The sequence below is a fragment of the Carassius carassius genome, chromosome 24 (assembly GCF_963082965.1).
Source record: "Carassius carassius chromosome 24, fCarCar2.1, whole genome shotgun sequence".
NCBI lineage: Eukaryota > Metazoa > Chordata > Actinopteri > Cypriniformes > Cyprinidae > Carassius > Carassius carassius.
In genome coordinates this window covers 17,921,059-17,947,515 of record NC_081778.1, presented here as the reverse complement: position 1 = coordinate 17,947,515, position 26,457 = coordinate 17,921,059, and the positions used below count along the sequence as shown (strand labels likewise).

The following is a 26,457-nucleotide window of genomic DNA, read 5'->3' as shown; positions in this document are numbered from 1 at the left end:
CAAGGCACATCGCAGATAGAGCGCAAACCAGTGAAGTAAACAGTGCAGATATAATGATTGTAGTGCAAAAAGAGCTTATTTAGTCTGGTTAAAGAGTCAGTGCTGAATGAGGTAGTGAGCAGGTTTCAGGTTCAGAGTTCAGTGGTGCATAGGGAAAGACGGGAGGGGCTCAAGGTCAGGAGGGAGTTCAGAAGGAGGGAAGACTTGATGTGGTGCATGACTAGCCATTCAAAGCATTTCGTGATAATAGGAGTAAGTGCAACTGGACGGTAGTCACTGAAGCAGGATGGAGACGGCTTCTTCGTGACTGGGATGATGGTGGTAGCTTTGAAGGCTATCTTCCTGGAGTAATGTCTCTTAGCCTCTCTGATGCCACGGGATAGATTGGCCCGGCTGTCCTCATGCCCATCTCATCTCCAGCTCTGAAGGCAGCGTTCTGCGTCTTCAGGAGTCTGTAGACCTCCCCTGTCATCCATGGCTTCTGGTTGGCCCGGACAGGGATGGTCTTTGTGACTGTTACATCATCAGTACACTTGTTGATGTAGGCAGTGACAGTCTCTGAGTACTGCTGAGGTCTGTGGTGTTATTGTATGTGGCCACCTCCTTAAACATGTTCCAGTCAGTGGTGTCAAAACAGTCTTGAAGAGCCTCTGACGACCCTTCCGGCCACACTTGTAACTGTTTGTGAACTGGTTTGGGGACTTTAACGAGTGGTCTATATGCAGGCATTAACATGACAGTGATGTGGTCTGAGGCACCGATGTGGGGGAGGGGAAGGGCTTTGTTAGCTCCTTTCTGGGTGGTGTAAATAAAATCCAAAATATTTTTACCTGTTGGAAATTTAATGTGTTGGGTGTTTTTTGGGAACACACTCTTTAAGTCTGCATGCATAAATATGCACAGTGGATACAGATTCCATCAGTGAAGAGTCAGTATTAGTGAATTGGGCTGTTAACTGCTGGCAATGTTTTGTTTTAGCAAAATATGCAGCACACGACTTAACTGCATAAAAGTGGTTTATTAAATTTGATTCATAGCATAATATTTGTTTGTGAGATATATTTTAATGTCAAAATAACGTGTAATTCAAAACTAATCTATAAAAAAAATACACATTTTTAGTACAGAATTATTTCGTGCTTTGTGTAATGCAGTCACAATTTAATTTAGTTGCTTTAGGTAAATACAAGTACCCAGTTGAACAAAAACCACCAGACATATTCAACTCATAATTTATCAAAATAAATAAATAAATCTCTTGAATGCAATCTTGCTAGGCAATGATAGATTGCGGGTTATTTCATCAACAAGTCCAAGACTTCTTGTTCTTTATATATTCTCATGTATATATTTATGTATTTCTTTGTCAGATAAGATAGTACACAGAGAAATCACATGTTGGAAAAAAGAAAATCCAAAGTATGCAACAGGTGAGGAGTTATTGTGAATTGTGATAAATTCACTACAGCATCTAAATAGTTTATTCAGCGATTCCCCTGTACAACTGAATGAATGATTCATACGTTTTATTCAGAAAGAACCATCTGCAAATAAATGGCATCTTTTAAATTTGCTTATGACCACTCAGAATAAGGCACCTTGGATTACTTATGTATTTATTGTGTTTAGAAAAACAAGAATGTTTAAATCACAAACCACTGAAAATATCAAATGTATAAAAGTGAAAAAAAAGAAGTACTTAGAAAAGTATTGCACACCAGTGTTAAGGCCATTTTGGTAAACATTCCCATTTCATGCACTTGCTAAAGCACCAATATGCTATCTGAAATTCCTACAATAAATGTTTGTGTTGCCAAAAATCAAACCTAGATTACATTCACAGAAGAAACCAGGGCATCCTGACAGCATAAGGGCAACTTTTTATGCATGTAGGATTCATTTAAACATCCTTTTTCTAATCTTCAATGTAACTTTTCCTGGAGTAAACAAGATTCATGCTGAATAAATATAAATAAATCCTTTATAAATAAACAGAATATTTTCTCCCAACACAGCTCTTTAGTTTCTCATCTTGCATATTTCTCAAGTACATTCAGTTCCCAAGTTTCTCCACAAAACATTATGACACCTGCTTCTAATGCAACCCCATTTTCCCCCGTCTCAAGTCATCCAGGAATCCTTTGCGGTATTGACACTATGTACATAGCAGCAATGCAGTGCCCACTAGAACTTGAAAAGGTTGATAAAACCCTGTGGAGACACGGCCTTGCAGCAGCTCTCTGGGTTGTTGGCAGTGCAAGGATGATCTGTATCCTGAAGTGAACAAGGAAGGAATAAAATCAGTTATTGCCATAAAAGGACCATAAATGAAAAATGAGTTGATATTTTCAAATAAAATGTGAAAAGCTAGAAATGAATTTAGTCTTACCTTCCAAAACAGGATGTGGCAATGTGTGCAGAACTGTAATGTGTCACTGTACTGCTCCTTATGAGGGTAGCACCGGCACAACTTAAAATACATCTTTTTCCATTCCAAATGTCCTTTTTCTGACATCATTAGGCGCTTGCGGATCTGTGAAGATCATAGCAAATTACTTTAGCCAAATTAAATGTATGCAAGGTATTTATGAACATATTTAAGATATAAACAGTCACATAAGCAAGATTCATCTTCTCTGCCATCAAGTAAGACCTTAAGAGTGTTACATTCCATTTGAAGAGCCACAAACGTGTACCTGTCTGTCTGTGAAGTGATACTGGCAGAGTTTCTTCCACAACAGCCGATCTTCTGACAGCACACTAAGGTCAGGGCATACCTGACCCAGGCTGACCAGATCTCGTCCGTCTGAGAGACGGTGCATGATGTTCAACTGTAAGCTAGCCGGAAGATCAAGGAAGGTCATCCCTGTGTTTGTGGGCTGGACAAATGAACAAAGAAAAAGTGTTTCTGTTTACATTCACAATCGGAGCACAATATAAAGTATTTTCTGCATTAAGGGATAGTTCACCCCCCCAAAAAAAATCATTTACCAGTGTTGTTACGGTCAACTAAAACTGGCAAGGGATAGTGAATGGTGACCAAAGATGTCAAGATTTTTAATGAAATTTAATCAGAAAATCATTTTTCAGAAAAGAGCCGCTTAAGCATACTGCTAAACTTCTCCTTTAGTGGTCGAAAGTCACTGAGATTTGGAGTGACATGAGAATAAATAAAAGATGCCATAATATTAACCTTTAACGAAATAAAGAAGCGAGTTTTATACATTACCCTGTTGATCTGAATGTTGTCAAGCTGCTGTTGCCACTGCAGTATGTTCTCCATGCGGTGCACCCAAATGTTGATGTTTCCCACAAGGACAGACTTGCCCATGTCCTGAACCAGACTGCACAATGACGCATATAGTGTCTGCAACAGTTCTTTAATTGGTCGAACATTCTGCTGATCCTCAAGAACTGAAAAAGAGTGCAAATATTTAGTTAGTACTGTATCTACCAGTTCAAGGATGCACAACAACAGTGCTGACAGGATCTGGTGTTTGTCACATGATACTTTAAGTTCACGTCTGATGCTTTCATAACACACATATAAAAAAAGAACACCTTTCCTTTATGATTAAGACATATCATAAACGGAGGAATAAGAGGAGAGACAGGTAAATGAATAAAGTGGTTTGGGTATGACACAACCTACAAGTAAGCAGTATAGTTTAATATATCAAACCTGCACCTTTGTTTAGCTGAGAACACAACACAGCTGAGGTTCCTGTTTGCTCTCTGAGGCTTGTCACTCTTTCCAGTGCAGGCAATTATGAAATTTCCATTCAGCTATGAGCTACTGGTGAAGTCCACCAAACTAATTTTGTTGCAAGAGATTGCAGAGAACAGAATAAACAGCTGTTCTGTCGTGACAGATGTTTGCCTAATTTTTATATCTTATTAACCACAAGGAATTTCAGTACAAGCCTCAAGAGTAAATAATCACAGGCTTTGTGAACATATAAAATGCAAACACACACATTGTTGATGTTTCACATTGGCTAATAGTTTTGCATGAGATGGTCAAGATGTGAGACACTTGCAAGAATGCTTACCTTTTTGCACAACCCTTTCCAGAATGTTCATGTAGTTTTTCTGTGCCACTCCGCTTAGCGAAGGCAGTTGGGACTTGGCGATCAGCTCCAGCAGCTGAAATGTTAGACATACATTTATTTAGAGGGCAGACTAAGAGACTTTGTGTTCCAGCATTACTACCAGACTGTTATATTCCCCTCTCTTCAGCCTTGGCAAAAACAAAAGGCTAAGAAATGGGACGCTCTCTCCCCTTATGAATGCATTCTGGCTTTTGTCGGTTGTCAGCAGTGTTGTCATTTAGACATTTTGAAGACAAAAAAGGTAACCGGTAAAATCAGAGGTTTCAAATTGGACTGTAACACAAGTGCTAACTTTACTGTATTTTTGTTTGTGTATATGCATGCAATCAGTTTGACAAGAACAGATTCCCAACACCAAGTTCATTTTCAAAAGGAAGGACAGCCTCTCAGATAGTGAGAGCCATTTCGTGTTGGGCAGCATTACTGGCATGTACTATCAGCACAATCCACATCATGGAGCAACACTGACCTACACTCGACCCAGCAACATGTGAGCATTGTCATTCTCCCCCTCCCCTCCAGCGAGCCCTTGATGACAGCTGCTCCAAGTGCCTTTTTGTGGAAATTAAAAGTTTGCGTTGGTATGATTGTTTTTTGGTTTTTGAAAGATGCTGCAGTCTGCATTTATTTTTTGCTTGAGAAACATTTCTTATTTTTGTTTTCGTGTTAATTAGGATTTGTTTTTGACAGATAGAAAGTTTAAATGTAAAAACAACAACAACAACAAAAAACACTTTACTGACTCTAAACTTTTGAAAATAAGAGCTTGATGCATATTTTAATTGGCTAGCCCTTTGGAACAATATGACAGTTATTCATAAAGGTGTCAGGGTTAGCTGCAAAGACATGCTAACAGTTATCATTATAAAAGGTAAATTCACACAACTAAAGGACAGTTATATGACATACTTTGATATTACAAGGTATAGGGCTGCCCTTGACTAAAGATTTTCCTGGTTGACTAGTAGTCACTCATTTTAAGCATTAATCACTAATTGACTAATTGCACATTTAATAATAAACCAATAATATAATTAATAATAAAATCACGCTATGAGCCTTTAATTGCCTACATAGCCTAAAAAAGGCTCAAGCACGCACATCAAGCTTGCCACAGTACACCAGCCGAAGAAATGATGATGAATGTGTCAGGGAAAAACAATAAGATTAAACTGCTTTAACATTTTAATAATTTATTGGATGAACTAGTGTTTGTGTTTTTGTTTTAAGAGATTAATTCGGCGAGACCAATTTGTCATCTCCACAATAGTGGATGTGCCTTAATGCAAGTTTCATATGGATACATAATCTGCGTTTTGTTTTTTTCAGATTTAAATTGCTTCATTAGAAATTAGACATTTCACTCTCTATAGATATATTTTTCATGTCTGTAAGGAAAGTACAGCATGCACAGAGTTTCGCGCTCAAGTTCACAGAGGCCGAGATATTATTTTACAAAAGCACAATGTTTGTTGTTATAGTGAGTGCACACGAAGCTTCACAGAGGCTTCACAGATTCAAAAAAAGTATTACTCTTATCTGTATGACCAAAATGACAGAGCATTTTAAGAGCAAGCAACTGCACCTTCGCCTCCATCTGTCCTGCTGTGAGCACAATACTGTTCAGCTTTCACACTCCGCACAAAAACTTGAAGAGTGCACATTTTTCTAGGTTAACATTATATTGAGCGGCCATGTAAAGTTGCTTCTACTTACATATTTCAGATGATAAACCATATATATGAAGTACAAGAATGATAGGTGGGTGTTTGAATGTACTATACTGTATTACCACAAAATCCTGCCGTTAATGATCTGATTTTTTTTCTTCTGCAAATAAACAACTTGTTACATTTTGGCCGACCAATCCTCTTCTCATCGACTAAAGGTAAGTCTACTTATAGGGGGCAGCCCTAACGGGGTATTAGTGGTCTTTGTTTTCCATAAGTTGTCTCAAAGGTCTGTTTTTCCATCCCTACCAAACCTGATCACTGTAACTGAGCTCTAACACAACACCAGCAAAAGGCCAGATAAGCAAGAGGCAAACTGCAAGATAAACCTGACACTACGGTGTCTCAACAGTGCCTGGAAACTTCTAGAAAAAGAAACGATGCACATGATGCATTGAAGTGAATTTTAATGACCTTAGCCAAAAAGTTCAAGTAAACAACTTGATCCTGATTCTGTGTTTACATGTCATCTGAAGTGATCACAAGGATTCATGACCTAGTTCGCCCACACCTTAAGCTCATCATAGCTGACTCTATATCACAGTGGAGTCAAATGATCGGATCAGAATTCAGGGTCACAATGCAGACAGATAGAGTGAAGGGCCCGTGAGGGGGAGTTCATGGGCACCGAAGTCACTTGACTTTCCGTTCTGGTTTCATAAGCTTTCTCAACCTCAGCTGTCTGTTGGGACATTGTGTGACAGTGACCTCAACATCACACTGACCTGTGTTTATCTGCTCTTAGCTATCTTTGCTTTCATCAATGGAACAAGTAAATCTAGAAGAACATCCTCTCATTAGTGACCAGAGGAGTATTGGCCAACTTTATGGTCACTTGAGTTGAAGAGATTTTAGCTACACAAATAGGTAAAATAAAAACACAGAGACACATAAAAAAACACTAACATAGTCCCTTTGCACTGGCCATGAAACTGCCCCAGAGGCCTTCTTGTCTGATGTGTGTTGATAAGAATAAAGGAAGATACCCAGAGCCCTTAAGTTAACCCTTTCTTCTTCAGAGACTGGGCCTGGTTATTATAACTGTGTGCTCTGCCACAAACAGATGGGCGGAAACTCACCCTTACGACATAATTGAATCGCCTGGTGTCTTTGATGGCACTGCAGAAGTCCAAGCGATTAAATGCTTCACCCAGAGTACAATATCCATGACGCTGTGAGAAATGATCAAAGAGGAGTTAGAGTTAACCGACAACTTATTCACACTCTGTCATATTGCAGTAGATAACAGGGCTTACCTCCTTGGTGCTCCCTTTGTGGACATAAATCCATTTGTCTTTGTAAAAATCTGCAATGAAGAAATAAGTCAATGATTTTGCAGTTACAGCAGTTTGAATTTCACAAAGAAACAGTGACGATACTCACAAGGAATCTTTGTGTTGTTGTTCAGAAAGTCCTTCTTTCGCTTCTTTGCAGCCACATCATAATTAATGCCGAGGATCAAATTTTCCTTGTCATGCTCTTCTCTGCAGTAGCTGAAAGCACAGTGAAGTGGTTTATAAATGCTTTGTGTAGGATATAGCCCCATAGTTAAGCAACCTCTTTGATAAATGTACAACATACAGCCTCTATCAAAATCCAAACAGCCTGCTTATAGGCCCTAAACCAATTTCTCATCTGTACCTACAGCAACAGCTCTAGAAACAGTAAATACTTCCAGCATATGACCTGTTCCACTGTCAATGTATTAATAGCAAGCTGATTAACAGATGATGAGTACACACAAAGGCATTTTATGTTTACCACAGCTATTTACTGCAGTCCTGAGAGTTCTGCATCTCTATCAATAAAGTAATTTGTTTATTATTTTGTACATACGTACACACACATATATTTACACACACACGTGTGTGTGTGTGTGTGTGTGTATATATATACACTAGTATAGTATACACTAATATATACTTACACAGATGCATATTTTAATATATACATTTATATAAATAAATATTAATATACAAATACGTATAACACAGACAAAAAAAATTTATGGCAATAATAATAATCTTCAGGCATGAAACAACTTTCTGACTGTAACATGAATCTGCTGTCAATTATGTTTAAAACGCTTTGTTTTTCAAATTGACGCACAGCTCGGGTCTGCAGCAAACTACGCCATCTGTTTGATGTGACGCTGTTAGTGGTGGACAACGGAAATATTTCAGGTCAAACACTTAAAATTCATAAGCTTGATCATTAAACACTTACCTCTTCCGATCTGAAACACAGTTATTCGTCTCGTTCTCATCTTTCGTCGTTTTTTTCCAGCCGTCCTCGGTTTTGACCCAGCTTTGACCAGGAGACCGCCAGTCTTGTCCAAGAAATGGCATTGTCAAGATGTAAAAACCAGTGAAAACGAAAGAAAACTGGATAGTGTTAAAGTTCAGAGTCTGTTAAAGTGATTTTCTCGCGGTGTTGGCTGCTATATTATATCAGGTTGTGAACGCGTTTCTGATGATAAAAGTGCGCAGCTGTATTTATATCGTCAGGAGGAGAATCCGGAACTGTTCGTGGTCCCGCCCCCTTTGTACCGCGTTCTCCAACACGTGGCTTTGTTTATCATCTAACTCAATATTGCAAAACCTCAGTAGAAACATAATCACACGAAGTGTTCAGTACGCTGCTGGATCATGTGTCCTCATACACGTATGAAATATCATACACAGTTAAAGCAATTTAGGAATTGGTGTTGATCCTCTGTTGATTTTCCCTTATGACTAAAATCATAACATTAAATATAGCCACCCATGCATAATTGTATGATTCATAAATGATAGAAAAGTCTGTGTGAAAATTTGGGATTTTGGATCAAGAGGAAAAAAGAATTACTTGATGTTTGTGAATGACCTTTGTAATTTACTTGTAATCAGAATGAACAGATTATAATGACTGTAAAGAAGTTTGTCATACTAACACTAGTTATCCATTATGAAAAAAAAGATTGTATGTTTTTAGCTTATTAATGAGCCCTTTAGTGTCATGATCAAAGTACAGTTGAGCTACTGTTAACATAACACCATCAATTTCGTAAAATGAAACTGGCAGGGAACAGCACTTCAGGCCATGATAAGGAAATATAATCATTTGAACATGATTTCTTCAGTGCCTATTCACTTTTGTTTGGTAATGATTTACATACTGAGCAAGAAATGTGACCCCGCTGCCCTACATTATGATGTAATGAGAGCTGATGGAAATGAGAAACTCACAGCTTCCTTTTATCATTTAATCTTTTTAAGTCAGACATAAGAGTTTCTCTGTGTTGATTGTTTACTTTCAGACACCTGCATTCTTTTGAGCTGAAAATGGAGACCAGATTTTAGAAAGTGTATATTAACAGTGCTTTACACTTCCTTGATGCTAATACTAAAACTGTATTGTAATTACCATGCAAAGCCCACAGAGATGCATTTACATCAATAAGACCTGAATGATACCCTGAATAAATAAATGAGTCAGCACAATAAAATGTGTGCAAATTATGTAAAATAAGAATTTGCAGTAATGCATATACATGTTTTTATGATACAAAACTGATTTTATTTATATAATTATTTTTAGCAATTTGTCTCCTCATCTCCTCACTATAGCCAATACAGCGCTGATGTAACCTGACTGCTGGGTGCTGTAAACCATTCTGCCTACTGTGCTTAAAGAAGACTCCAGAACGGGTCTCTCTCTAGTGCCCCTTGCCAGTCTGATAGATTGTCAGGGATGCAAAAGGTCACAGAGCCCTTACTAAGTGGCAAATGAAACATACATCCGCAGGAGCATGACATGAGTGCATGTACAGTTCTCTCTCCACCTTCAATACCACGACTTAGGTGTCCTTGAGCAAGGCATCGAACCCCCAACTGCTCCCCGGGCGCCGCAGCATAAAAAAATGGCTGCCCACTGCTCCGGGTGTGTGCTCACAGTGTGTGTGTGTGTTCACTGCTCTGTGTGTGTGCATTTCGGATGGGTTAAATGCAGAGCACAAATTCTGCGTATGGGTCACCATACTTGGCTGAATGTCACTTCACTCACTCACTTCATGTGCACATGTCCAGAGTGTGACTGCACATATATATATAGTGACATTCATACAGAGAACTGTTGCTGCACAGAACCCACTGCCAACCCTCACTTTCCAAGAAGAAATCTGTTTCCAGTAAGGATTATATTTCACTTTAGAAATGTGTATTTGCAAATTGATATAAAAAATGTGTAGTATAATTTCCATTTAAAAGTTTAGGGTCAGTAATATCAAAAGTAATATTACAAAAGGTTTATAACTTCAAACACATGCTGTTCTTTTGAACATTCTATTCTTCAAAGAACCATGAAGTAATGTATCAGTTAAAAAAAAAACATCAAGCATTTTCAACATTGATAATAATAATAAGATATGTATTTTGAGCAACAGATTGCTAATTACATCTTAAAAATATTAAAACAGAAAATGCACTCACACACACACACACACACACACACACACACACACACACACACACACAAACATATAGTTTACATTTAGCAAAATACCAAATGATTTTATTCAAAAGGAGGAACAGTGGTCGCATAGAGTCTTGGTTTAATCTGATCTCCACGCTAGAATTTAGGAAACATCAACAAGCACAACATTTAGGCAGATATCCAGTATAAATGATGTAGTCTAAACTTTTTTAAAAGAGATGTTTGGAATGGTTTAGTAATCACTAATTGTATTAGTGTTTCATTCTAATGGTTTAACCGCACATCAGGAAGGCATTGGCTTCAGTTCCGAAGCAAAAACATTCAACAACAAGACATTTTTGCTCTCCTAAAATATCTTTTCCCAAGCCATGTTCACTGTTTGTTTGGCTCTTAACTCAGGGCCAAGTACTATGAGGGGATTTCCTAGACATGTAGATGGATAGATGACAATACTATTTCCATTTTATGATTTAAAGCTAAGAAAAGCTCAACATTTGTATGTGAACAAGTAAATGCAATGCCAAGTTCATGTAGTGATGTAGATGGAACTATCTAGAAGTGTTTTTGTTGTGTGTTCATGTCAGCGGACACACACACACACGTTCACTATCACACCTGTTGCTGTTGCTCTTACCCTGATTTCATCATTCCCTCAAGTTCACTGTGTGAAATGTTTCAATTTACATCCTGGACCAACAAATCTGCAATATGGGCCAGCCACATGATTCTGGGGGTGTAAAGTACACCCTTGTTTGTTTCCCAAAATAACATTAGATCACCTATAGCCTGGACTGAACCCCATCATCCCTGACCCAACAAGACATCACAACATGTTCAGATATGAACAAGTTTGCAACCCCCAAGAAGCACACGCAGTACCATAGATCTCACTTTGCATTGAGTAATCATAACACCGACATACTGTTCACCTTTTAAGCATCCTTAAGTTTAGTGGCAAAGTTAAAAGAACTTGTGTAATTGAAATGGATATTGTGAATTTATACCACCACATAATTCACACTATCAGAAGGGACAGTAGCAAGTCTCTTAATGGCTTAGCAAAACCTCATTTGTGACTAATAGTTTCATGTCTGGGCATGTTGACACCTGTTACAGTGACAGGAAGACATGTAAGACTCAGTCACACATTTCTCTCACACATCTGCTGCCTTCGGTCTTCAAACCTCCCATGGCACGTCACATGATGAGTTCCATCTCTTGTGATATAGGATTATGTATATGTCACATCAGAGCTATGTAACCGTTTATATGAATGCACTTCATTTCAATTCAAAGATATATTACATAAAAAAAATAATCAAATAGACAGTATAACAAATATGTTGTCATAAAAATATGTCTATTGTTGTTGGGGAGAGGATTTTTTTTTACTTAGCAATTAAAAGGATTAAATTCACCAAAAATTTTGACAGAAATAACAGCGAGGCTGTGGGGAATTTGTTCAGCTGACAAAATGTCTTTAGGAAAAAACTTTTAGTAGACAAAAACTCATAAAAAAGTTTTGAAAGTTGAAAAGTTGAAAATTACAAATTAGGACTTTCATACAGTGTGTGCCGTTGAATAGACTCTTGTTGTTGTTTTTAGAAAAATGACAGGTGGTCCAATTTTTCTTTTATAGTATTTTATTTTGTTTTCCACAAAAGAAAGTCAGTCAACCAGGTTTGGATCGACATGAGGCTGAGCAAATGATTACAAAGTGTTTTCAATTTTGTTTTTTGCACAAATGTTCCCTTTAAATTATTTAACATTTTATTACGGCCAGATAAGCCAACTTACAAATAAAACACAAAAGCATTATTAGTTTTTATGAAGCATTCAATTACATTTTTTGCAGTATGTAACCACTTCATATACTCCGGGGGGAAAACAATGAATAACAAAATCAGTTTACAAAATGGAGGAATGTATTTGCATAAAAGTACTCTTGTAAACATACAGTGTGCAACTATTCAGTGTCAAGTGCAAAGTACTACAGATTACAGATATTTTTTTAAAAACAGCTTATCTAAAAGATACTTGAAAATCAAGTTGAAAATGTATCATACTTGCATCTGTTACAAGGTTTGAGCTTAATTAAAAAAAAATTGTTTCTTAATTTTAACTTCAGCTATATTAACAACTATTACTAGTAATTTTACTAATATTTCACAATCATGTGCAAACACCTTTAGAGAGGTGAAAATGTGTGCATCTCATTGCTTTGCTTTCATAATATGCTCTGTGTTTTTACACTATATATTTTTTTTTCCCAGTATGATCTGTAAAATACAGTACAGCAAGCATTTTGCTTGGAGACAGGCATATATAAAAACCTGTATGAAGTGACTACACTACACTGTCACATAAATGCATTCATGTAGGCAGAAACTTATCAGAGAGATAGACCAGAGGTACTGAGCCATGGTCAAATAGCTTGAATGGCAGTGTTCCCATTGACAGCCATGAGTCTGTCTTCGGGTTGTAGCAGTCAAAGCTGTCTGAATCTTCCACACTCTCGTGGCTGTTAATGAAACGGCCCCCAGTGACATAGATCTTGTCGTTGACCACAGAAGCGGAGTGATGCATCTTCCTGGCCTTCATATTTTCACATTTTTCAAACCTGTTGGTTTTAATATCATAGGCTACCATTCTTCTTGTATAGCCTGTTGAAATAAATAATTCTCAAATGTGTCAAAAATTTAAGACGAGGAGAGAGGTTTATCCCCCCCCCCCCCCCATAGATGTTAAGAGCATATCAAATAAAAATAATAAAAAAGATAATGATTTGCGTGGATAATTTATAATAATCACTTCACTTCAACAGTTCAAAAAACACAAATTTTGATTTCATGGTGACTTTACGACCAGCAAACAGGAATATTTTTACAATACCAAAAAAATGTAAACTCCTTACCGCCTATGATGTAGATTTTATCATCAAGCACTGCAGCTGGTGCACAGATGTTCTTTACCATCCTGGTTTCCATTCTATACCACATATTCCTTCCTATGTGGTACACCTATCAAGAAAAAACATATTTTACGACTTCAAAATCAATTTGTGAAATTTGTGCTCAATACAATTAAACATCTGAATAAGACTGAAATATCACACCTGGATCATTCGAACTGGTTTCTGCATGGCGTCTTCTCCACCAAACACGTATATTCTTTGGTTATGTGCAGCTACAGCTGGGTGCAGGACTGCAGTGGGCATGGGGGCCATGGACTCCCATTGGTTAAACATGGTGTCGTATCGCTCTACCTCACTGGAAAGTTGTCCATCAGCCGTCAATCCACCCAGTACAAAAATGAAATGTAAGTAGGTGGAGCTCTGATGGGCATATCGAGGCTTCACCATGGGTTCTCCCATTCTCCACTGGTTTGTTTTGAGAGAAAGCGTGTAAACCGTGTTGCTAGGTGTGTACTGGCCTCCTGTACTCATGGTTAAGCCACCCAGAACGTAAAGAATGCTGTGCATGCAGACATAAGCAGGTCGGTAGAGCCGCAAAGGGACTTTTGCAAGCCACTGCCAGCAGTGAGATTGCTCGTCATAGAGCAGCGCATCACGAGACGTCCGCTCGCCATTTTTACGGCCTCCTACAACTACAAGAGCCTCCTTGCAGTTTTGACGGCGCGGCGCGGCCCACAGGGGCTCAAGATCACCAGGGCAATGAGTGCCAACGGAAAAGAGCAGACGACGAACAGATTCGATAATTTCTGTGCATAAAGACGATGACTGGACTAGAGGGTCGTTGGCGATAAATTGGAAAAGATATGAAGGGTGGACGTGTCTCAGCCTCACACGACGGAACAAGTCGTGGATGGTGCCACACCTGGAGAACGGGTCGTGGTGAATCCAAGCTAGAAGAGTCTCAAATACTTGCTCTTCTTCAACGCAGAGTCTGTCGTCTTCCAAGTAGCTCACCAGTTCTGGTAGCGAGAGCTCACAGAAGTCCTGAGAGACAACCACATCTGAGAAGCTCTTCACGGCCAGCTCTCTTGCTTTTTCCTGCAAGCTTGAGCAATGCAGGATTTCTGAGAGGCGGATCATGCTCAGGCAGTTGTCTGGACTGAGCTGGGACTGCAGGAAAGTGGAGCAGGCCTCAAAAAGTCTTCCATACTGTAGCATAGAGGCAGCTTGCATCAGAGGGAGAGCCAGCTCCATGGTGATGCTGATGGACCCTGTGTAAACATACTCCACAATACTCGTAAGGATGTCATAAGGAACACCTTGGAGGTTTATCTGGGGCTTCTGGGTCTCCAGGAAGCTGCTGCAAAACATAGCGAAGAAGTATGGGCTGCTGGACACCAGAACATTGCGGTGACATGGGATTTCTTTGCCCTCAGAACAAAACACAACATCAGTAAGAATTCGGTCCTTCCTTAAGCTGTTCAGTTCCAGGAGGAGAGTAGAAGTCAGGTCTTTGTCTTTAAAATGCAGGACTTCTGATATTGGATCATCCAAGCTGTTTAAAAAAAAAATAGTAAAAAAAATTATGTTTTATAATCAAAACATTTTCTTTAATTCGATACTGGTTGCCAGAATGGAAGAAGATATTTTACCTCATGAAGCCTGCATAAAAACTATAATGGCAGCAGTTTCGATGCATTTCATATTACTATTTCATTTTTTAAATCTATTGATTTGGAAAATGGAGTAATTTACATCTTTTAGCTTTTATCCACCATTCATGATACACATTTTCTCTACTCATATATTCCATTGGAAGCCCATGACCTTGGCAATGATAGCATCATACTACATATGAATATATATTATATATATATATAATAAATCAATTACCATATTAAACAGTATATATTCAGTTTGTGTGTGTAGTAATGTTAGTATGTTTATAAAAATGAATATTATAAATAATAAACAAACATTCAAATCTTTCTGACACAATGACATGCTTAAACATGAGTGTGAAGTTTCATCTGTGAGGCTCATATTATTCACTGCATATTTTCAAAAGCATCATATATACAATTTTTCGGCAACTGCATATTTTAAGACATCTAGGGAATGGAAGAAGATAGAAGAATATGGAAAAATATCCATCATTAACATTTTTTTATAGTCAGAAAACATATATCATACTTGTTTAACAATTCTGCAAGTTTACCACACAATCACAGTAATCTCTCAAGACTTCAGCTGTCCAGTTTGCCTGTAGAATGACACATCATAAACACGCCATGCCATTATCTACAATCTGCGCAGGTGTTGTTGTTCCTACAGTAAAAGCATCTGCTCTGTGTGTCAGCCATACCTTACCTTACCTTGTCTCAGCTGATTTGAAGCACATTCTAGATGGTCCTGTAAATATCTATGTATCATCAAACCTCAAACAGAACTCAAACTCGTCCCTCTGTTCTCAAAAACGGTTCACTTCTGAAAGTTTTTCACTTTCTGAGTGTGGCAGGTGGATGTTTATAGGGGCTGGGGCAACCGTGGTATGTTATTTGTTGTTGAGAAATCCTTCCAGAGGCCTCAGTATACATTCCAGTCTCCCTAAAAATAGAAACCGCTCTTCTCTGTCAGAACTGCAGCTAGTGCTGCTAAAGCCCTCACCCCCTGTTTTTCCATAACACAAGTTTCTTCACTGTCTGCAAAGTGTGTCTGAATTGCTCCATGCTCCACCACGTGTGTATGTTTACTGTGGCTGTAAACAACACCACTGGTGCCTAAATGCTATTCTAAGCTCTCCTAAAGCCAGCATTCTGTTACTACAACAGTCGTTACTAAACATCGGGATAATGAAGGCTCAGGATGAGGAGACATAACAGCTGAAGGCTTTCAAGCCAAACATGCACAGTTATAAATTGGACAACACTGAGTGATGTAGGTATTGTTTGAAGCATCAATAAACTGTTGGAATATTCAGTAATGTGGGAAGAAAAACTAAAATAAAAAGGTTAATTAATTCAAAATCTAAATCTATAACCCTATGACCTATTATAAATAATCTAAACAGTTTTTACAAAGTTTTTACAAATTTGAACTACTGAGGCTCTAGCAGTATAGCGTTAGATCAACAGCGCCATCAAGTGTTAATGCACTGTCCTGAGGTGTCTGGTACCCTGAGAGCTAATACGCAATAGATAACCTGTGCTGTCATCTATTTCTCATGCTGTAAGCTAAAATGTTCAACAACTTCAAAAATAAATATGTTCACTTGTAGCGTAAGAGAACATGTTGTTATACAAGCCACAAACTAACATCTGTTCAAACATAAAAATGTTCAAACAAAATCAGCAAGTTACTTTCAAAAATATTTTTTTTAATAATTTAAATATATAATAAAGATATTTTGTTCATTTTCAAAGCATATAGAATGAAAAATACAGGGAAGTGATGAAGAAAAAAAACAGAGAAATTTCAGTAACAGTTTAACCTTTCGCAAAAAATAAATAAATAAATAAATTGCATAAGGCAACTAGCCACCTAGTTTTTCTGCACTAAACCTTCTAAATTGGGCCTTTCTTTCTCGTGTTTGATTCCTAGAGGAGGCACAAACTGATAATGTAATACCCTGAATGTAAGTCGAAATCACCTACCAAATGCAATAATGTATTATGATAGGATTCAGTTTGAATTACTTTACTTTTTACATCACAATCATGGTACAAATTCCTGAAACAAAATGATGGAAAACTAGAAATTGCAGGTTAAGAACTTCACGGTAAACAATTTTTTGCTCCTCCTTACCCATTGTAAGGCTTGAAATAAAAAGCTTGAGTAATCCCTTTGAGCACTATTAAAAAACCCTTTGAAAAGAGGCCTACAGCAGCCAATACATTGCAGTAAAATCAGAGAGTGAATGTAGTATGGTGTTCAAGAGTAAGCAAATAAATAAATAAATAATATTTAAATATTTATTTATACACTCTAGAACATCATACTAAATTCAACTTCATAGTTGTTCTCAAGATTTTACTGCTACTATATTGTCCACTATAATCTTTTTAAAGGGTGGTGTAAATAATAATAATAATAATAATAATAATAATAATTCATTACATTTATATAGCGCTTTTATGCACTCAAAGTGCTTTACATAGTCAGGGGGTATCTCCTCATCCACCATCCACTTGGATGATGCGACGGCAGCCATAGTGCGCCAGAACGCCCACCACACACCAGCTTACTGGTGGAGAGGAGACAGAGTGATGAAGCCAATCAGCAGATATGGGGATTGTTAGGAGGCCATGATGGTCAGAGGCCAATGGGCGAATTAAGCTAGGATGCCGAGGTCTCACCTCTTCTCTTTTCGAAAGACATCCTTGGATTTTTAATAACCACAGAGAGTCAGGACCTCGGTTTAACGTCTCATCCGAAGGACGGTGCTTGTTGACAGTATAGTGTCCCCATCTCTACACTGGGGCGCTCGGACCCACACAGACCACAGGGTGATCACCCCCTGCTGGCCTCACTTGCACCTCTTCCAGCAGCAACTTGTAAGTAATTTTTCAGTAGAGCTCATAGTGCTTTTAAAGCCTGCAGATACTTCACATATCTTGGGAGACACACAGTAGTCCTGAGATTGGCTCTGTTCTACCACATCCACAGGTTATACTGGGAGTCTGATGTGAATTTGTTAATTATCTCAAACTAAGCACTCAATTCCAAACGCTTGTGCCTCAGGAGAGCATCCTTACTGATTAACAGTGCTTATCACTGCATGAGTAAATGAAGGGTAAATAACAGTCACATCCAGACATGGAAGAACATGACCTCTAGACATCATCAAAAAAAAAAAAACAATATACCACTTTACTATAAAAGCATTAAATAATTTGAAGTAAAATTATATAAAATTAATTTTATATTATAATTATTTTATGTCTTAAATATATCTATATCATATTTCTTATTCATAATCTATGTGTAAAGGGCTGTATTGTGTTCATACGTATACCTGTTATTCCTGCATGTTCTGTGAACACAAGTCTTTGTGCAATAAAGTAATTGACACTAACCAAACAGCACCAATTCATTAGAAATTTCTGTTTGGCATTCATCATGAGAAGAGCGAAAAGTATTCATAATAGAAAGAGGCACATTTTAGATATATTAATGCACAATGAACAGCACTTTAACATTTTGGTTCCCATAATAGATTTCTCTGTGATTCTGCTTATACGCTGCATCATTTTGAAAACAGACGACCATAAAACAAGAGGCCATCTATACAGCACAAGAGAAATCTATATGAGAATATATATGCTTTTTGTGTGGAATACTGATTTCGGTAGAAGCAACAAGTGCTTGTGTATGTTGCTCTACAGTATCATCATATTAAGTGATGCCACTGATGGCGCTGCAATGCAAAATGCAATATGTCCATTAGGAATCATAAGCTGACCTCTAAAAGATCAGCATGACAGTGATATATTACACAGTTTGCTCCGCTCATGCAGAAATTTAAGGAACATAACAAATAGTGAGATAGCAAATTGGGTCATGTTGTGTCAGATCTGAATGACCTACTTCTTACGGCCTTTTTTTCTGATATGGCCTGGAGTGAATGTTCTACTTTCAAAATGGCAAAAGTTCTAATAACCATCACCGAACAACAAATATGAAAATTTCTTCTTCGAAGTTCAGAGCAAACAAACCAGCTGTAATTAAATCAGCAGTCTGGGATTTGTATTTTACAGTGTTTACAAATGCAAGAAAGAGACATCTAAGAAAACTCACAACATCATATTGTCTACAGCTGTTGATAAATATTAAGGCCACTTTATATTTTTGTATGTAAAAAATAATTTTTACTGTGTGGGAATTTAAGACAACTATATATCATATATCAATATATCAATATATACCAATATATCAAAACTTTATTTTTCATTAGTAATATGCGTTGCTAATAATTCATTTTGACAACTTCAAAGGCGATTTTTATCAGTATTTTGATATTTTGCACCCTCAGATTCCAGATTTTTAAATAGTTGTATCTCGGCCAAATATTGTCCGATCCTAACAAACCATACATCAATGGAAAGCTTATTTATTCATTGTATACATTTCGAAATTTCGAAAAATTGACACTTAAGACTGGTTTTATGCTCCAGGGTCACCTTTCATATTGAATTAAGTTGAAATCTGACCTGAATTAAATATTATTATTAAATGTAGTGAATGTAAACATAAAAATTATTAACTCCGACAACCCTGAAAAAAAAACATTTTAAAACTAACTAAATAAATAAACACATAAAACGAACAAATAGACCCCTCTACCACCCACCACCCGCTTGCGGACCCCAGTTTGAAAACCCCTGGTCTACAGAAGACCTCTTTAAACCTGCTGGCATATTTGTAAGATTAGTGCTATATATTAGTTAAAATGTCATGCTCCTGTAGAGGTCAGTGCAATTCAAATGATACTTGAATTTACTGGAATAAAATAAGTCCTTAGACTCATTAATCATGCTGGGTATTATAAATGAAAAAATAAATGTTTCACTGCACTCAATATTATTGATCACTAAATTACCTAAAAGTAGTTTCATGATTTTTTCAGCAAACTCACATTGTACTACAGGACAACGCAGATATTTTATTCATTAAAGAAAAAAATTTTTTTTTTTGTTTTTTAAAGAAAAACAAATATCAAAAGAACTGTGGGAAAACGGAAGAGTTTATGGATAACAGAGTTGCATTCAGTAACATTAACATACCTTTGTCATTTTCATCTCACTTTTTGCCATCTGACAATCTTCTCAGTCTTCTTTTCATTTCTCTCTCTGCAGCCAGTCCGGGCTTCTGGTTCGCTTCATCGGCGTGACACAAACAGACACACGCAGTGCACCTTCAGCAATAAAATACCTTTGATGGAACGCAGTTGCCTTTGGAAACTTAGAGAGAGAAAGAGGGGTCTTAAGGGGCTTACTATTGGCTGCTTAAAATTCTTCTGATGTAACTAGTGCATGGCCACTGGAAACAAAAACATTGATGCATTCCCACCAGACTGGCACTTTCACCCAATTTTGTTTACTCTTGGTGGTGTTGTGTTCCAGACTACTTTTTTTAACAGTTGAGGAAACTAAATAATGAGTTCTTTCACTGAGCGAGTCAGTGTGAAGGCAACACTGTTTATCTTTATATCTTCAGTGGTAGCAGACAGCTTCATACAGTGTCACAGGCATGACACAAGGTGGCTTGGCATTCAAAATGGCCAGAGTACAGGCTCTCGGGGGGAGAGAAACTTAAAAATATATATATATATATTTATAGTCAAAACACACTCAGAGGAATTCCTGTGGTTGTGTCAGACCAATACCGAAATGTCAGGTAGTTGAAATTCCTTTATTTACTCACCAGGATAGATATGCGAGGTCTTTATAACATATAAGGTTTCAGTGAAAATGTCACTCTGAGGAATGATTGCTGAATCATAAAGCGATAATCATAAGGTTTTTGGCACATAGTGGTTCTTTATTGGCAGTGATGGTTTCATGAAGAAACTTACCTTAACATTCATCCATAGAACCTTTCTATCACACAAAAGGTTCTTTACACTTTTAAAAATAACGTTTTTTTATTTTATTTCAGAAACATTTTAATAATCTAAAAGAACCTTTTGTACAACTATAAGGTTTCATGGATGTTACAGCTTATTGATGGAACCATGCCAATAAAGAACCTTTATTTTTAAGAGTACATAGTGGCTTTAGATTATTAAAATGATATTAAAATGTTCTTTACACTTAAGAATTGGTACTTTTAAGAACTGCTCACTGAAAGGTGTAAATCGGAGAAACCAGAATGGTTCTTCACTGCCATTGATGTAAAAATGTCTTTTTATGCAGGTGAATAATGACACTATTGTCTGGTTTGTAGAAGTTTGCATCATTGATTCTGTAATTTGTTTAATACTGTAAAGCTGATTTGAAACAATCTGTATTGTATAAAGCACCATATAAATAAAAGTCACTTGACAAGATTGCACAGCGTTTAAACTTTAAGCACATTATGCTAATGAGATTTAATATTAATACTTAACGGGGGAGCAGGTGTGTCTGGTCTGAAGGTACTTTCAGGAGGCTGTAGGATTTGTTTTGATGTAGTGATGGAAGATGGATGCTTAGTTTGCAACTGGTGTAACTGGTGATATGCCTCATGGCGACAGTCAGACATCCCCGCACTGGAGTGAGCAAATACACAGCAGACTCACTGGCCAGCTGTTACTTTAGGTAATTAAGAGCTGAGGCATGCTTCTGGGTACGAGAAGCCCCTGCACTGGGGGTGATTGACTGACAGCCAGAGGCTAGCTGTTTGGCAATCCACAACACAAGACTAAACACTGAAGTGGTTTACAGACCCACGTGCCCCAGACTGGATACCGCAAGCTGAAGTACCTCCAGGGAGCCTCTGAAGATGCTGCCACTGCATTTAATGTGAAAGAGAAGGACACAGTAATGGACTTTATTCAGGGTAAATGAATTAAGTAATTTGGTTTATTTACAATTTAATTGATTTATTTTTATTGTATTTGCTTTTAAATATAGGTTTAATGTCTATAATAATGTGATAAATAATGACTTTCTTGAGCATCCATTAAAGACAGCAATCGAAAAAGGTCTTACTGTAATTACAGTACCTCTTCATGAACTAATTCTTGTTGTTACCAAAGGTGACACATTTACCATTGTTCAGTCCCTGAAAAAAACAAAACAAAGGTAAATGTGCAGATTGACTTCAATATAGGCTCTTTTTAGACTAACAAGAAAGTTTTGAGTTCTGAAACGTACAGGATGTTTTTTTAAAGTACAATATGTCAAAAGATCAAGGGAATTTTGAATTCTCAGTTCATGACCCCTTTAAACTGTAGACTCTGTATGAATTTAGCTCATTGAGCTTAAGAACTAACATAATTCCGCTTTCAGTCTAAATGTGTACTGTCTCTTTAACTGACCGAGCCTTGCGGAAACATTACCGTGCGCACTACTATTTCACACAGAGCGCTGTTGCCGCCTTTGGCAGAACTTCAAAGAGCCGTGGACGCCATCCATTACTTGGAAAGAGAGGAAAGAACTTATCAGAAGTGCAATTGTTTACTGGGGACGTTAACTGCAGGACTCCTCGTGGGTTCACCGCTGTGTCTGATGGGCTTCCCTTGTCCGCGGCTCACACCAGGAAGTGAGCAGGTGAGACGCACCTGTTCTGAACGCAGACTGAAACTCTGATGGCATAATATCTTATGGCTGGCAAACACGTCGGATAGCTGTATGATATGCCAAAACGCAATTATTCTACACAGCAATTCGCAGATTAAAAAGAAGAAATGGATTTAGACCTGAACTGGACTCGAAAGCCGGATTACGTGTTGCGCTTTTGAACGCTCCCCTCAGGGAACTACACAGGTGGGACGGGTAACTGTTCACACGAGTTTCGGACACTGTTATGGGGAATCAAGTGGAGAAACTTACCCATTTGAATTACAATGAATTACCTACCACTGACCCTAATGGATTCGACCTAGAGGACGACACTCCACGGATCGGCGTGTCTTATATTTTCTCTGCTGACGACGACGAGCAGGAGGACAACATCGATGAGACAGAAAAGATAGATGTTAAACATTACGACTGCCGCAATGAATTAGAATGCGCGGTATATTATCGCGACGAGTGCATATATGACAGGAATAGCAGGTTCGGTGAAGTCGGAACCCTGTCGTGGGAGAACTTGGCGAATAAATGCAAACCCGGTGACCTGGTGGAGTTTGTGGCTATCGGTCAGTACCCGCACTGGGCCGTTTGTGTTGACGACCAACAGGTGGTTCATTTGCACAGAAACGAGATTAAATGCGACTTCTTTTTCGATGCCAGTCAAGGCAAAAGAGGCAGAGTTGTGAACGAGCTGTATAAGTTTAGTGCGCTGAGCTCTGATGTTGTGGTGCAGACTGCCATGGAGCAGGTGGGGATGAAAGAGCGAGACATTTGCTGGAAGAACTCTGAATGCTTCGCTGCCTGGTGCAGGTTTGGCAAACGAGAGTTTAAAACGGGAGGCGAGATACGAATCGGGAAGCAGCCATACAAGATGAAACTGCAGCTGTCGGAGAAGAAAAGTCACGTTTTGGACTTTCAAAGTTTAGAAGACTTGATCATGGAAAAGAGGAGAAACGATCAAATGGGAAGGGAAGCCGTTATTCAGGAACTGGAGAATCATTTAAATTGCACAGAAGACACTGAGAATGATTACAATTGTAACTGATGATGGATCATAGAGGGCTCATCATGGAGGAAACGGGCTTTATTTGTAATCACCTCAAGCACAGGGGCAGTGTTGCAATTTTATCAGCTTCTCAAGAGAGATTTCCGTCAGCAGCACTTTTATAAATTGGACAGCTTCAGCTTGTTTGCAATGATAATCCTGGTGTTTTTGTAATAAGGATTTTATCGTTAACTCATTTTGCTGTGTTCACATCCAAGGGAATGTTTTATGAAAGGCTTTCCGCATCACCTTCTAATGATCATAGTATTTTCTTTCGAGGACTGGCTAAGTATGTATTCCCTTGACACATTATTTCAACAGTCTGACTATTTTTTCTTAAGGACTGTTTTGTTCTTCAGCATTGGATTGTGATATAATCAATATGACATTTTGTTGTTTGGCTTCAGTTGTCTCTCAACAAGTACTGTATAAACTAGCCTATATTTTTGCTACTGAACTCACTATATTCAAGTGTTATTCTTGCATGCAGAGAAGATAATTTCATTCAGCATTCAATTCAGATCAACTCTTCGGTTTGGTTTGATTGATGGAATTGGTAGGATATATATATATATATATATATATATATATATATACACACACACACACACACACACTGTTGTTATATATACACACACACACACTGTCTGTTGGTAGTGATAGTTTTTTTTATCCATGTTCCTGGTTTCATCATATTTATTTCATGAACATCCAAACATATCATGATGAAAAACACCAAAGGGAAAAAGTAAACACTCATTTATGAATATGTTTGAAATTGCTTAAGTAATAAGAAAGCATTTAAAATGTTCAGAGTAAAGGATTTCTTTACATACATAAGTTTATATATATTGTTTTCCCTGATGTTCATGATTATATTTTACTTGTATCTTTTTGAATGATGCCATAACAGCATAGACAGGATTGTACTAGGAGAGTTAGTAATGAAAAACTGAAGAATGACCAACAAGTTTTGGGTAAGCTGAAAGTAATCTAATCTTTTCAGATTTGTTCATAAAGCATATATTTGCCTTTTGTAATGTTTTTGTTGTGCTCCTTTAAGAATTTAATATAAATCTGCTAAATAGGGGCCATAGCAAGAGAGAAAATGTGGTCTTTGAGTTTCTGATGTGTGTTTTGTTTCATGATACCAGACTTGAGATCCCCCCGTTGGTAGTATCTGTGAGATAATGTTGCCTAGTATTTGTGAGATAATGTTGCCTAGTATTTGTGAGATAATGTTGCCTAAAGAAGGTCAAAGAAGAGAGGATTTGTACAGATCTGCTGGAGAAGTTGACTGCGCTCCAAAGATAAGATGTGCAGATGCTCTGAAAAGATAACTGCTGCTTTTTGAATTGTTTGAAACTAGAAGTCTTAATTAGTTTTAAGTCTCATTGCACCCAGATTTAAGATAAATTTAAGCCAATGTTAATCAAATTATGTTACTGGTTTAGACAAATAATTAAGCTGTGATCTTAATCAGTTATTATTAACATGTAACTCAACGGCACAAAAATGCCTTTAAGAGATCCCCCACAGGTCACACAAAGAAACTCAACTATAAAATAGCTATTTTTAAAGAGTATTTGCAGCTACCATTGATTGACATTCATCCCCAAATCCTTTCTGCCACAAAGATTTTATGGACTATGACATAAATACTAAGACAACATGTAAACAAACTGCCTTTCCTGTTCAATAGGGTGAGGTTTTCTGTGCAAGGCAGGAACAAGATGTGAAATGATATTGTTCAACTGATTACCCCTTCAGACTGAGCTGGCATTACTTAAAGGAATCGTTCACACAAAAATGAAAATGACTGAAAATGTACTAGCCCTCAATCCAGCCACACTCTCAAAAACGTACAAAAGCTGTCACTGGGGCAGTACCTTTTCAAAAAGTGAACTTTTGTACACTTTTTTTTTTTAGGTAATAAAGGTGTGCCTTTTGAAAAGGTACCGCCCCAGTGACAGATTTCGTACCTTTTTTCCAGAGAGTGCATGGTTATGCATTTGTTTCTTCACTGGAACAGATTCTTAAAAATTTAGCATTGCATCACTTGCTCAATAATGGATCCTCTGAAGTGAATGGGTGCCATCAGATTGAGAGTCCAAGCAGCTGATGAAAGCATCACAATAATCCATAATCCACATGACTCCAGTGGGGAAAAAAATCGTTTGTAATACACAAATCCACTATTAAACTTCAAAACTTTACATAACATAGCTTTCACTATTGAAAACATAATTGATCCTGAATCAGGACAGAAATATTCACAGATAAACAAATGTTTACAAACAAAAACAGTTATAAACAAATATGTTGGTTTGATGTGAGAGGACAAAAGGGATTTAACTTCACTTTTCTCTAGATTGTGAAGCGTTATTATGGTTTATGGACACTGGTTTGTGGTTAACAAACTAGTCTACACTTTGGATGGCTAAAAGGGCGAATACATTTTCAGGAAATTTTCATTTTAGGGTGAACTAATTCTTTCAGATAAAATGTTTATGTATAAATGTTGTTTCTTCATCATGTACTTTATTATATTTAGTATAAGTAACATTTGCATTTAGCTGTCAGAACAAGCCTAAATCTTTACGCTGTGTTATCTTTCAATCCTTTTTCTTTGCCAGGGCTTGTTGAATAAATGCCTCTCATACCACCCTCACTTCCATGGAATCATTGAGAATATTTACATTAGAAGGTCTGGTGATAGTAAAACATGTCTGAATGCCAGGGAACGAAAATAAGAGGCATTAATTCCCTGACCTGCTGCTTCTCTCCGAACCTGCTGCTTCTCTTCGAACCTGCTATAGCAAAAGGCAAACATGATGATCAAATATTTCAACACAGCATTGCTATATGAATTAATATTGGGGACAAAACTTTTTTCAGCAGCGGATAT

The 26,457-nt window shown here is 37.6% G+C and overlaps 3 protein-coding genes across 5 annotated transcripts; 1 reads left to right on the top strand and 2 right to left on the bottom strand.

Moving 5' to 3' along the window:
• Positions 1-1,599: 1,599 nt before the first annotated feature.
• LOC132103051 (F-box only protein 32-like) lies at positions 1,600-8,352 on the bottom strand. The gene is made up of 9 exons (XM_059507860.1): positions 8,069-8,352; positions 7,226-7,335; positions 7,099-7,148; positions 6,922-7,014; positions 4,053-4,146; positions 3,230-3,414; positions 2,697-2,879; positions 2,390-2,533; positions 1,600-2,274 (listed from the first exon to the last, which is right to left on the bottom strand). Exons 1-9 carry the CDS (start codon positions 8,188-8,190, stop codon positions 2,185-2,187), a joined length of 1,071 nt encoding a protein of 356 aa, XP_059363843.1. The 5' UTR covers positions 8,191-8,352; the 3' UTR covers positions 1,600-2,184.
• A 4,079-nt stretch (positions 8,353-12,431) lies between these two features.
• On the bottom strand, positions 12,432-20,165 carry klhl38b (kelch-like family member 38b). Of its 3 annotated transcripts, none has more exons than XM_059507847.1 (4): positions 20,012-20,165; positions 13,431-14,784; positions 13,230-13,335; positions 12,432-12,978 (listed from the first exon to the last, which is right to left on the bottom strand). In XM_059507847.1, the coding sequence occupies exons 2-4, from the start codon at positions 14,598-14,600 to the stop codon at positions 12,689-12,691; spliced, it is 1,566 nt and encodes a 521-aa protein (XP_059363830.1). In that variant the 5' UTR covers positions 14,601-14,784; positions 20,012-20,165; the 3' UTR covers positions 12,432-12,688. The 3 variants fall into 3 exon arrangements, with proteins under 3 accessions (XP_059363830.1, XP_059363829.1, XP_059363828.1); XM_059507846.1 differs by lacking the exon at positions 20,012-20,165 and adding an exon at positions 15,600-16,009; XM_059507845.1 differs by lacking the exon at positions 20,012-20,165 and adding an exon at positions 15,605-16,009.
• Positions 20,166-22,288: 2,123 nt separating this feature from the next.
• On the top strand, positions 22,289-23,610 carry LOC132103056 (protein LRATD2-like). Its single transcript, XM_059507865.1, has one exon. The coding sequence runs from the start codon at positions 22,737-22,739 to the stop codon at positions 23,547-23,549; it is 813 nt and encodes a 270-aa protein (XP_059363848.1). The 5' UTR covers positions 22,289-22,736; the 3' UTR covers positions 23,550-23,610.
• The last annotated feature ends 2,847 nt before the right edge of the window (positions 23,611-26,457 follow it).